Source organism: Zosterops lateralis (genome assembly GCF_965231275.1).
Source record: "Zosterops lateralis genome assembly, chromosome: 1".
Lineage (NCBI taxonomy): Eukaryota > Metazoa > Chordata > Aves > Passeriformes > Zosteropidae > Zosterops > Zosterops lateralis.
In genome coordinates, this window is record NC_139762.1 from 28,250,292 (window position 1) to 28,264,121 (window position 13,830).

General features: G+C 35.2%; 1 protein-coding gene across 6 annotated transcripts in view; it reads left to right on the forward strand.

The window, feature by feature from the left end:
- The window catches only part of PHF14 (PHD finger protein 14), a gene marked incomplete at its 5' end in the record, with an annotated part of 163,155 nt that overhangs the window by 20,530 nt on the left and 128,795 nt on the right, over positions 1-13,830 (forward strand). For all 6 annotated transcript variants that reach the window (XM_083881182.1, XM_083881180.1, XM_083881179.1 and 3 more), the window contains 2 exons: positions 6,926-7,085; positions 12,305-12,416. In XM_083881182.1, the coding sequence (XP_083737308.1) occupies positions 6,926-7,085; positions 12,305-12,416 (272 nt within the window). The remainder of the gene's footprint in view (positions 1-6,925; positions 7,086-12,304; positions 12,417-13,830) is intronic.

A 13,830-nucleotide genomic window follows, 5' to 3' on the forward strand; every position in this document is an offset into this window, starting at 1 on the left:
TGTACTTGGATATTTTATAATGATAAGTAAAGGCAAGTGCTATTTTAAATCTGAGCTTTTTTCAGTAATTTGTTTAAATAATTGCTTGCAACAAATAAAAATATTGCTGTTGTGTTTAAATCCCTGTTAGCCACCAAGCCCAACACAGCCGTTCGCTCACTCCCCCACCAGCAGGTTCAGGAAAGAAAGGGAAGGGTAAAAGCTGGAAAACTTGTGAGTTGAGTTAAAGACAGTTTAATAGGAAAAGCAAAAACCAGACACACAAGCAAAGCAAAACAAGGAATTTATTCATGGCATCCCATGGGCAGGCAGGCATTCAGCCACCTCCAGGAGAGCAGGGCTCCATCACATGCAATGATTACTTGGGAAGACAAACACCATTATCCTAAACATCCCCACTTTCTCCTCGCTTTGTATACTGAGCATGATGTCATACAGTCTGGAATATCACTGTGGTCACTTGGGGTCACCTGTCCTTGCTGTGTCTCCTACCAACCTCCCATGCACCCCCAACTTCTTTGCTGGTGTGGCAGTAGGGGAAACAGAAGAGGCTCTGTGCACATCCTGCTCAGCAATAGCAAAAACATCTCTGCATTATCATTACTATGTTCAGCACAAATCCAAAACATAGCCACATGATAGCCACTGTGAAGAAAATTAATTCCTCCTCAGCCAAAAGCAGAACAGTTATAAAAAAACCTGGAAGTTTTGAAGCTTTATTGATCCACTGATCTTATATATACCCATATGTTCAATGACTTGAAGCTTTCTGCACTCCTGCCCAGTGGTCATTGACTCATTGACTGACTTTTTACTTCTGAATGCACAAGTAATTTATGAAGACAGCCTATGGTTAGTAGGTTGCAGTCAAAACCAAAATGCAATGCAACAGTTACTTTTTGGTCCTGTTTGCCTAATCATTCAACTCGGCCAAAATAGATCGAAAATTAGTTGAAAAGGTAATTACTGTCTAATCATATTAACATCGCTTGCAACCTTGAGAATTACTTTTTAATGTTAATAGAAACAAGGTTTACTCTTAATAGCATTGGCTTTGAACTGTACTTTGGAAATGTTTGCCCAGATCATAGACATAGTATTTATAGTCATTTGTACTCCTATATGCAGCTGCTTGGTAGTTAGAAAAATAGTTCCAATAATGAGCGAGTGTGTTTTGCAAGCACATTGAAATCCAAGGATTTGTTTTTATTTTTTTAGGTTTCCTTTAGTAGGTAGATTGCTATGGCTGTGAATATCATGCTGTGTCCAGAAATTTGTTCTAGTATTTGAGCTTTTGAGTTTTTCAGAGCACAGTATTGAATGAAGAGTCTCCTATTTATGAATTGGATAGAAATCAATGCAGTGAAGTTTACCTGCACTTAGGAAATACGCTCATTTCCTGCAACTTGATGTATTCAAAGTTTGCCCAAAGCAAGCTGGTGGATATCACAGGGGTTTTCTTCATAATTTTTATATGCAATTTCAAGTGGTATTCTGATTGAGCATGGTAAATAATTTGTGGAAGGAATGCACTCCTTTTACACCCTACTGGTGTCCCACCCAGGGTCCCACATGATGATATTGGTAATTTGTTCTTCCTCTGAAGACCTTACTTTCTCGTCTCCTTGTTGACTATTACAGAAACTGTTTTGCTTCACAGGGAGGGGATCTTACACCCTTAAGTTTGCCTTGGTGCTCTGTTCAAGTGGAAGTTTCTGTTCACCGGAACCTTTCTGGTGACTGAAAGAGGTTTTTCTATTACACCCATCTGTTTAAATGTGAATTTATTCATTAGCTGAAAAATACTGCTCTGAGTCAAACCTACTTTTTCTGGACACCAGAGCTCCTTCCTGGGTATTTGGTGCTACCACCTTTCCCTTTTGAGGACTGATGTAGCAGCTGCCTATTCAGTTGTATTCTTGATGGATTGCTTACTTGCATTAATGAGCTGATACATAAGGTCTTCCATGGGAAAAAAGGGATGATAACTCATCTGGGACCAGCTCTGTTTAGAGCTCATATGGAAGTGGCAACATGGCCAAGAGTTAGAGGGGAGTTTTCATTCAGACCTAAAGTCATGGACCCTTAATAAACACCTTCACTTGACTTACTAAGGAGCTTTGAGATTGTGAGAAATTCAGTTTCATTTCTAATACAGCTGTTTACTGTGTGATGTTCGTATCACCTGCATGGCCTGCATCACTTGTCCAAAAGCTGTCTTTGTACTGCAGACATGTGTCCAAAAATCTATGCTTACTGGAGTAAATAACTGGTTTGAATTGTAACTGCCTTTAAAACTGCATAAGTAGCGTATGTATAATGCTAATTTCATACCCACTCTTACACAGTGCATTCATTTGTTAGTTTCAAAAGCCTGTAATTAGTTCATAAGTCCATCAATTAAAAATGTCTTCTCATTTCTCATATCAGCCTATCCCTGTCACATCCTCCCTCTCCCCCCCAAAAAAGAGAAAAATAATCTTTCTTACTGAATTTATACAGTTGTATTTCAGAATTTTTACTTTTGTATGAAGATAATTGTCATTTCTTTTTATGAAAGTCTTCTTTAGACACCAGTCTGTCATTGTGGATAAATATTTTTGTGCTGAGATCTCATAATAGCAGGACACCCCCAACTGTGTTGTCAGTTTTTTTGACATCTTGATTGCAATATGTCTGAAGATGATGCCTGGTGCACATCATAGCATGTGCCACAAGTGTAGGTAATACTTGCCAGTTGTTGCCCCTGGGTTGGTTGCTGTGAGTTAAATGAGAAAAGTTCTACATTTTTTGAGCAGTTTCTTTTCTATCTCCTATCTTTGTTTCTTACTGTACTTTGATGTGTATGTCAGAGAGTAAAAATTCTCTTTCTAAAAGCGAGTGTAGTTGCCATATGTTCTACAGTGTAGTAAAACAGTAAAACATTTTTGCATTTCAATTTTGCCCCTTACTGTGGTCTGCTGCTGTCTGGTATAAAAATCCGTTTTTCAAAATCATGTACTTCAGTACTCTCCATTTATGAAATAAAAATACTGTTCTGAATTTATGATGCATGAAATTATTAATGTATTTATTTTAAACTGTTGGTCCAATTAAGAATTTAATGAAATATATTTTCAATACTGAGATCTCACAGCATTTAATTTTGCAACCATAGATTTTACCATATAGTTTGTGTTTCAGAGTGTATAAAGATGTAGTTGATGTATGCAGATATCCTCTTTGGTAAAAAAATTACCTTCCCTGAGAAACAGAGGATCAGCTGCAGCCATGACAAGAATTAGGTCTCTGTTTCTCTCAGTGGTAGAAATTTCAGAACAGTTGTTTTAATGGCATTATTTTAAAGTATGTGCAATTTCTTTTTCTTGACAATCACACGAAAATATAAGCTACTGACAGAGTAAAATGACTTCAAAATCAGGGAATAAAGAGTTTGTTTTCTGTATATAATGGCATACATTCAACAGACAACTTGGCTGTAATCGTAATATATAGATGACATTAATGGAACAGTAAGTGGTGTGAAAATTTCACCTTCTTGAATTTAATGTATTTAAATTCATAGGTTAGTATTATACTAAACTTGTTTTATTGTTTAGTGTTAATGGTGTTTAAAGAGGTGAAAGAAATGGAATTATGATACAGTAATCTAAGAGTAAGCTAACATGAGGATTTAATGAACTTAAGTTCAAAAGGAGCTCTTAGGGGTGTTCTAAAGGCCCAGACTTCAGAATTTTTGTGAATGTTAAGGAAAGGCAGCATGCATATTAGCTGAAGTATTTAAAAGTTATTTTCTTCAGTGTGTTTTCCAGTCAAAGGGGCAGATGATTGACTTAACACAAAATAGGTCACAGAGGTGCAGGGATAATACTTGGAACCAAACATATCCTTTACAGTTTCTGTATCCTTCTCCCCGTTGTCTTTTCAGGCCTTAAGTAGTCACACTGTCTGTACAATTGGGGTGCTTTTAGAGGGAACCTAAAGATTTCTAAACCTAAAGACATCTGATGTTTTTACTAAGTGAGCCCTTAGGTTGTTATCTGTTCCAACACCAGCAATTCCCAATCATTCATTCATTCATTCATTCATTCATTCATTCATTCATTCATTCATTCATTCATTCAGAACTGTTGGATTTAGCAACTCTAAATTGATCTTCCTGTAGCCCCTTAATACCAGGATGGAATGATTTACCAATTAGCAGGTCTGTATCTGCATATCCATGCATTTTGAAGTCGTGAAAATATTACTTTTTAAAATCTTTGTTAATTGGAACAGAATTAATTTTTCAGCATAGCAAAAGAAGGCAGATAGTAGTAAGTTGAACCTTTATTGTACTCAGCATTTTTAAGGATCCTAAAATTATATATTTTATTTATATTTATGATTTATTTAGACTTTGGAGTATACTGAAAATGGCCATTACCATCAGTCAATCAAGAACAATTACAAAGTATCTTCTGTGAAACCTAGCTTCAGAGGCAACCAGGTTTTGTATTGCAGCTTTGATTCAGCAGCTCTATTTGGCAGTGTCCACCAGGTTAGCAGCAGTGTTACTACTGGCCAGATTTCCTTTTCTTCAGCTTTATGGAGGACCAGATTGCTTTGATGTTTTTATTAGCATTGATGAATGGTAATCTAGTCTGTTTTGTCCAGCTAAGGACCACTCCTTTTTCTGGTTCTAACAGTGTGGTGTTTAGCTTTTGCTAAATGCCGGTTAGGTAAAAAAGTAAATGCCTCCTTATCTGTCAGAGATCTTTAACTCTTTAAAGCTGTTACTAAGATTTATATTCAAATTGGGGCCAAAAAAAGGGGGTTAAAAATACTTCTTTTTCTCCACTTTGGAAAAGGACATATATTTGTATTATTATAGCAATAATATTTAATGCCAATGCATGTGGTAAGGATGGAAATAATTGCAGCACATTTGTGTCATTTTCTAGGAGGAAGGATAAAAAACAATCAGGTATAAATGACTGATAACTATAATAAAGCTACTGTTTCAGAATGAAGGTAAGACAGTTTGGGGAAGTCATCATTCTAATTTTAGTAGACTGATGGCACTTAGGCTAGAAAAGCAAATCTAATTATTTTCAATTGTTGAAGAAGCATCAGTGTTTGAAAGAAACTGATTTTATTTTGCCATGTGGATTGAGGACAGTATTACTGCATCTGTAATGTTAAGAAATTTTTAGTAAGTACTTCTAAGAAAATGTTAATATATTCAGAAGTCTGAAGGAATTACTAAAAGGTTAATGATTCCTCAGCTCTGTGGTATCAATGGGCCATGTGTTTGTGCATCAGTGTTATTGCTGAAAAGGAGATTTGCTGCCATCTATTCAAAAGTGTTGTGTTGTTAAAATTAAAAAAAAACCAAAAACTTTGTGGAATGTTGCTTAAAGCTGATAATTGTAAGGAAGATGGAGTGACCCTATGCATAAGCCTATATGATGTTGTATGTCCCTAATGAAATTTGTGAATGCGCTTCTGCACATTACTTGTCTTTCCATTCTAGGACACTTTTTATTATGAAAAGAAACATTCTGCCATCTTATTTGAATTCTTATTGATGAGGCTCATTCTGTAATGGAAGACTATGTTTTTTGAGTGGTTCCTGCAGTGTTATGTATTTCTTGAATGTAGTTTCAGTGCACTATGCAGACCTCTGTTTCTGTCACAAGGGGAGGTGGAGCACTGTTGCTAATTATTGCAGCCAGTGGGTAATGAAACAAAGTAAAAATCGTGTTGCTATTTATTTGCAGAATAGAGTAATTTTACTGCTCTGAAAGTGCAAATTTTGACTTCATTGCGGCATTTGATAAATAGCTGAATTTATTTTTTTAGTGAAGTCTTTACTGTGTTTTAAGTGTTGACAATTAAATTTTTTTCTTAAGGAATAGCAGCTAAATCTTAAAAATGTGAGATATAAAAAAAACAGTTTTGTGGTGATTTAATATTTCCCTTTTTGTCATTTGCAGTAGTGTTAATACAACTCTTGCTCTTAAGCAAAATCTAAATTACAAATCCCTTTAAAGGGGCTATTTTCCTTAATTTGTGGTAATTAAGCATGCACAGGCACCTTAGCAATCATAAAAAATACCCTAGTTGTACTGAAGAGGAATGGAGAAACTGAATGGATGATTTAGCTTAGCCATAATTTGAAACCAGGTACAAATGAGAGTGCTTAAAAATATATATGTATATATTTCATCAGTTACCACTGTGGTGTTTCAGGATTGTAAGTTTGTGTTCCACAAACTATACTTTGGTTCTAAAGTTGCACAAGGGCTCTTAAGGTCAGTCCTACAACTCATAAAGTAGGTCAATAGTGTTTTTTATTTCATGTGTATATTCTTTTGTAGTTGATTTGCATGCTGAATGCAAAGTGGAGTGTATTTGTTGACTGGGTTCTACAGACATAATGAACCTCTAGAAGAAAACCCAAACACTCTCCCCTTCCCTCCAAAAAATATTCATTCTCAGGGAGAAGAGCTTGTTGCTTTTATCTTGAAATATATTTCTTTATTCAAAAAAAGATGCATTGAGGCTTTTTTTTTAATCTTTGGTTGCTTCAAGTCTTGTTTTCTTACTTTCCTTCCTAATGAAGAGTCTGAAAGAACATGAAGTGTGGCTAGAACAATAAAGTAAAACAGTCTTTTTCTTCTTATTTTTCAGTTGTAATCTAATACAATCACATAAAACAGGTGACTTTTTAGAATTAAACTTGCTTTAAGATGTAATTTTTGCACTGACCATAGTGGTTTCAAAAAAGTTGCAAACTTTCTTGAAGTTTCTTGAGTATTGCTCTTGAATCGTTCCCCCAAATCTGTATGTGTGTATGTTTCCTTCTGAAGTCATAATTGACAAGTGGCTTCTTTTACATTTTTCTCTTCTTGTACTGATCTTCCATTTGTCCTGTGTGTAGGTTGCTATGGTGTTGATGGAGAGAGTGACTCCATCATGAGTTCAGCTTCAGAAAATTCCACAGAGCCTTGGTTTTGTGATGCATGCAAATGTGGTGTCACACCTAGCTGTGAATTGTGTCCCAACCAGGATGGGATCTTCAAGGAAACTGATGCAGGCAGGTAAGACTGCATAAGTGATGTTCTGAATTTGATGTCATCTTACCTTTAAAAGATTGGTTTTTTTCCCTATACCTGGAGAGACTCTGCTCAAGTCTGTTGACTTTAAGAAGTGGGAGGAAAACCGCATGTTTTTATTTTAGTAGAACAAAGGACTGGGTCAGTAATGTCAAGTAATGGGAAGAAGCAGCATAACAAAGTTAGATTGAAGGTGTGGTAAAGGTATTCAGACAGACCTAATTTGTTATGAATATTTAGAATTATAAAGACTATATTATTGATTTTTAATAATATTATTGATTTTTGATAATATTCTTTTGATAATATTTTTTAGGATTGAATTCAGGTCTAATTTGAGAATGAGCAGATTAATTCTTGTGATGTCTTCAATTCCTGTCACATCTGAAAATAAATTAAGATGTACATTGTTAATGATAGCTAATTATCTGTACTAAAGGCAAAAGCTGTGTTATCAATGATGTCTGATTTATACTTAATGTTACTAGGTTTTGCTGCATAGTTTCATGGTTTTGTTTGTTTGTTTGTTTGTTTTTTTAATAGATCGTGAAAATTAAGGTGTTTTCCATACATTGTTTGGTTGTATAAATTGCAGGTGTGTGGTAATAAGCAAGGTTTTCAGGTACTGGGCTTTTTATAAGCTTTTAAAAAAAGAGTTACACAAATGAGTAAAGGTTTATAGTGAATAATTTTGAACCTTGGAGGTAGTAGTATTTTTTAAATATTTTTAGGGTTCAGATCCTTGTTTCTGGTCTGTAGTAGGTTCAAGAGCGTATCTTCATCTTCCCCATAAAACTTTTACACAACAAAGCAAATTGTGCTTTTCCACTTGTTTTCTGTTTTAATAATAATGCTCCTGTATGCAAGGAAATTACTTTTAAAGACTGTAAGTCAGTTGTGTAACAGAAAATGTGAGAGTGGCAAATTTTATTTCAACATTTTATTTCTGGATTCTGCAAACAATTTAAGCCCTATATATATGACTTTCCATATTATCTTAGTAGAAACTATAGTCAACATTTTAATAATCGCTTAAATATTTTCTTGTAAAATGGTGGTATGCTTTTAGTTAACCTGGAAGTATTTTTGTTGTTTGGCTGGTTGTCTGTGCAGAAGCACATGCCTGCCTTGGTGAGAGTGGGCATTATCACAATATTTTATTATTGTTACTGTATCTTTATTTGCTGGATAATGTGATATTGCTATCCTGGATAAGTTTATTTTCCCAGATGAAGAGGTTATGTACTAGAAAAAAAACCAAATAGCAATTGGTATTTACTAGTTCACATTATTAAGATGTGAAAATTCCTGTGCTCTTTTTATTATTTATTTATAAATTTGAATTCTCAAGGGTAGGGGGGCACTAGGGGAGCACTGCCCCCTCACTAGGGGCAGGGTCTTGGGACAGTGTGGATTAGATATTATATGTTTCCATTGTACTCAGCTAACTGAGTACAATGCTTTTCTTGATATACTAGCAATTCAGTGCCTTTCTTGATGTATTAACAGGATAAGACTACAGAGTAACAGATTCCTTTAACTCACCATTGCTCTTCTTCCCCTTACCACCTTTTAAATATAAATTCTTCATATGCATCAGTGCTGAAAATTACGCAAACTAAACCTAGTCAGTTTCTCTTCATAATCAAATTGGAATAATTTCTCCCTTTTTACATGAAAGGTGAATCATTAGAATAATGAGGTGCTTAATTTCTCAACAGAAGCCTTTTCACATTAATCTCTTAGTTTCACATGTATAAATGTGAATTTATGAAATTTTACTTCTCAGAATGCTATTATCCAAAAATATAAATTCTGTCCTTGTTTCAGTATGGAGTTTTTCTTCCTTCCTAATCAACATCTGTCATCATTGCTCCAAGCTAAATGGATGGTAAAGTAACAAGGAAGATTATTCTTCTTTGATTACCCAATTTGTCTTAATTACAAGCTTCTAAAACATGTGCAGCTAAATAAATGAGCAGGAAAATATTTAGAACTGGTATTAAAAGCAGCTGAAGCTGCTTCAGCTGTGAACTTGACTGACTTGTGTATGTTTTTTAATAAAATTCAGGTCTGAGTTCACATATAGGTGATTAAAGAAATGAGGCACTTGTGTGCCAATCACACAGAAATGGCAGTTTAAATCTGTAGAACTGCAATACTTGGGTCACATGCACTAAAACATTTTGAGAAGGTCAGTATGAAGCAAGCAGCCAGCTGTTGGGTTTATCATAGATAAACTCCTACAGAGTGCAGCAGCATTAAATACACCAGTGGAGCATGAAGAAACTGTGCAAATTAAATTGAGAAAGCAGCTGCTTGTAGAAGATGTGTATCTTTATATTGAACTTCAGAGAGTATGTTTAGTAGGCTGTATTAAAACTTACTATCAAAAATCTCCAACCAGAACCTTGGATTTTTTTACGAATAATAATTGTTGAGATGCGTAACTTCTGTTTATAGAGATTTGTTCTGTATTACACACCTTAAATTAAAGGAAGTGTGTAGAAAAGAAGCTCTACACAATTCAGATTTTTTTTTAATTACAAACAAGAAGTCTATTTATCTCAAGGTTACAGGTCTCATTCTGTGTCGTAATTTGCTTCTATTTTTTTTAAATTACCTTTTGCAAGCAAGTACAGTATGCTCATGTCAATGAGGTATTTATTTAACTAAATCATAATGTTTACTTAAATATACATTTAAGGTTGTAATTCATCTTCCTGTAGTTACAGTGCTGTGACCAAATAGTTCAATGGATGTGAAGAACACTAGAAAAATTTGTAGAGGCAAAACAATGCAGTTCTTGCATATAAATGTGTATTGGGGATATACATTATTCTAATTGGTTTAAGTTTATGTATTTTAAAGGGGATTTACTACTTAATATTCCAAATCTGAGTGATTTAGCCATAGGATAAATACTTCTTTTTAAATACACAAGTGAAAAGAGTTGTGTCAGATATGACACTATGGATCAGTCAGTGTTGTGGCTTGTTAGATTTACTTGGAAATTTCTTACAAAGTGAAGCAATTTTATGTTTTTTAAGTAGTTTCTTACTGTTACTGGGTTTTTTCTGTTATCCAATTAATATCTTGGACTGTTTTGGGGGAAAATGGTAAGTAAATAGTCTGTCCACCAATTTTGTGCATTGAAAGATAATAGTTTGGTTTTTTTAAAGATGAAATATACATGTATTTTTGAGCTTGCTACTGAACCTTTCTTATTTAACTTTTTTGGCATTTCTATTGGAATATATGATTCATAAATAACGTGAAATGTAATAAATCTGAGTGTTATAAATTCCAGCGTTGTAGGTCCATCCAAGGACCGTTGATGACAAGTGTGCTGCTTTGGGAAACCAGGGCTACATGGAACTCCTCAATAGTATAACCATAAACTTCAGTATTTCTCTCATCTGTAAGCAAGTAGTTAATAACAGTAGCTGTTTTAAGTGCGCTTAAACCCAAGATGTTACTGCTCTGGCAAAACTGAATTTTTTAAACTGATATACAAAGGAAAGAGGAGGGAGAAGAGAGAAGCTAAACTGTGGTAGAAGATTGGAAAAAAGAGCACAGCAGCACGGGTGTGCAGATTTAAGCAGGTGGTAACAGGTCTGTACTGAATCCCTGGTAAAAGAGACAAGGGAAGAAGTGTTTCTCACATCATCATGAGTCTTCCTGAATACAGGGAGTAGATTCTATTATTTGATTAGAACAGAAGAGAGTTTTAGTCTTCAGTAGTGATACATTTACTGTTAAACAATAATGACTGGGCAGATTGTAAAGTGCTGAATTAACACACTTCCTGAAGCTCAAACAGGATACTTCAGCTCAGTTAAATCTGAAGTCTCTATTTGTATTATATATCATGTGGGACTTTATAGGTTCAAAGTGCTACCATCTCTGCAATTGAAAGGGCATTTTTTGGATATCTTAAAATAACAAAAAAGTAGGAATCTTGACCCTCTGTCTATCATGTCTCCCACCTGGTGACTTAGCGAGGAGTAGGAAATACTTCTGGAATTTTGATAAAACAGTAAGATTATTTGCAGTAGCTTGGAGTTAATTTGAGTTAATTTGAGGCTAATGGAGACAGTGTGGAGAAGCCATTTCTATCAGGATAGTGTGAGGGAAGTCTGCAGCTCTAAAGCTTAATTTCTGCCAAGTCACTTTTGTTTTCTTGAATGTCAATTTGTTAAATTAAATACTAAATTAAAATATGTAGTGCAGTTTTAAAAATGCATAAATCTGCAGGACAGATTTAGAGGTTGTCACTAACTGATGGTTTGTGACAGTGAGAGCTGGATCTTTTAGAAAGTGTTCATTATAAGAACAGTGGAAGAGGAAGAAGAAGAAAATAAGATAATTCATCTTCTGCGGTAGGCTGTTTTTGGGTAGCTGAGAGCTTCAGGAGGTTAGGAAGATGCCTGTCAACAGCAGTCTTGAGGTTGAAGCCTTTACCGTCATTGGGCATTTGATTACTGCACACTAAGGTCCAGATTCAGTTTCTGCCCCTCAGGGCTGAAGATTGAGACCTCTTACTCTAGTTCTTTTATGGTCAGTGAAGAAGGGAGCAACTAAGTAGCAGTCTGTTTATCTGAGTTTCAGAAAGGCATTTCTGTTATACTACCCAGATGTCTTTATTCCTGAATTCAGGTCCTCTCTGTGTTGCTTAAAACTAGTTAGTTTTGGTGATACTAACAGGTGAAACTGTTAGTTTGCAAAGTTAGAGCAAAGTCTGACTGGTGCTGTGTTTTAAGTGCTTCATAGCTATATGCTCAGAGCTCAGTGGTGCTGTGACTACCTGTATAATTTTGCTCTTTCCCTTCTTACTCCCTACCACATAATGAAAATATCTGTCGGCCTTAGCTTTGTAAGTAATATCAAAATCTTCAATATCTTTCATGTTCCTTGAAAAGTGTGTGGAGCCCTTGTGAGAATCGTCAGAACACAGAGGTGGTGGTAGCCCAGCCCTTGATCCAGACAGGCAGAGCAATCCCAGTGGCTTTGAAGGGCCTTACTCAGTGATTGAGCTCCTGAATTCCAAATAGGCACTCCATCCTTCCTTTTAATGGACTTTCCTTCAAGTGTTTCAGTTACCATCATGAACATTTATGAGGGACTTTGCAATCTGAAAACGGTGAGTATAATATAGGATCAAAATATTGATAACAGTAACCTAATTTTGTCCCTTGTTTTAGGTGGGTCCACATTGTTTGTGCCCTCTATGTTCCAGGAGTGGCATTTGGAGATATTGACAAGCTACGGCCAGTAACACTAACAGAGATGAATTATTCCAAGTATGGTGCAAAGGTAAGTTAAGAAGAGATGTAATGGTAACAAGTAGCTGTATTTTATGTATTTACATGTAGTAGAATGTAATCCATCTTCCCAATTTTATTTTTCTTTTTTTACAGCAATTTTGTAGTGAGGTTCAGGACTGAAAATGAGATAAAGTTTCTTAATGATTGTTATACCTACAGCCTACCTGCTCTTCCCTCCATCTTTCTGTCTCTTCCCTTAACATTGTTCTCCATGATTTCTGTCACTGTTTTTGCCCAATTTCCCTGATTTTTACGGATGTGCTGATTTCTGTTGAAGTCAGTGCCAGATTGACAAAATGTGGATGGAAAGCAAGGATTTATAAGATGAGAAATGGGAGGTTAAGTTGATTAAGAAAGGGGCAGATGTACATTCAGTTAGAATTACTTTAGAGTTTATATGTAAGCTAGTATGAATACAGCAGGCTGTTCCAAAGCAGTGTTTACAAAAATCTACAGCAACACAGGACCCTCAACTTGAACTGATAAATGGTTCTAAAGTTAAAATTGTTTTATATGTAAATGCTTTCAGTCCAGATCAAAAGTAATCATGAACAAATCTTACAGAAAACCATTGCAGTGGGTAGAGGACAGCACTGATTAATTTGCTAAATACTGTTTGTATGGCTAATGGAGACAGTGTGGAGAAGCCATTGCTGTCAGAGTAATGTGAAGGAAGTCTGCAGCTCTAAAACTTAATTTCTGCCAAGTCACTTTTGTTTTTTTGAATGTCAATTTGTTAAATTGAATACTAAATGAAAATATGTAGTGCAGTTTTAAAAATGCATACAATATAAAAAACAGAATCCAACTCTTTAGATTGCTCATGTACAAGAGACCTGTAACAGGAGCCTGGGCCTGGTGAAGCAGTTAGCCTTGTTTAGAAATGTTTGTATAAAAAGAGGTTGGGGCAAGCACACCAGACCCTGCAAACTGTTATTGAAATGAATCATGCTTTTTTTTTTTTTTTTTTTTTTTTTTTTTTTTTTTTTTCATATAATGAGTGATGTATATGATCAGGGTATATTTAGGCATCTTTTTGTGCTTTGAGTAAGGTGAAAGTGAACTGTACAAGTGAAGAAGACTCATTACTGTTGCAAAGCTGTAAATGCTGTTTGCTATATTAAATTACAGCTTATATTGCTACATTCCCCCTGCAAAACCAGCTCAATAAATTAGTTTTTTTCATTTAATTTCTTACCTGTTAGGTGTTACAGCTACAAGCTAAAGGGTGCCCTTTTAGTGTAGCATGTGTGATGTGAGATTCTTCAGTTACTGAGTTTTCCTGACCATTCCATTCTGTTGTTTAACTTTCTGCATGGAGGTATTTTCCCTGGGTGATAGACAGCCTTGCTCTCTATTCAGCAAGTAGGAGTCTAGGAAATTTGCGCCTGTATAATTTTAGA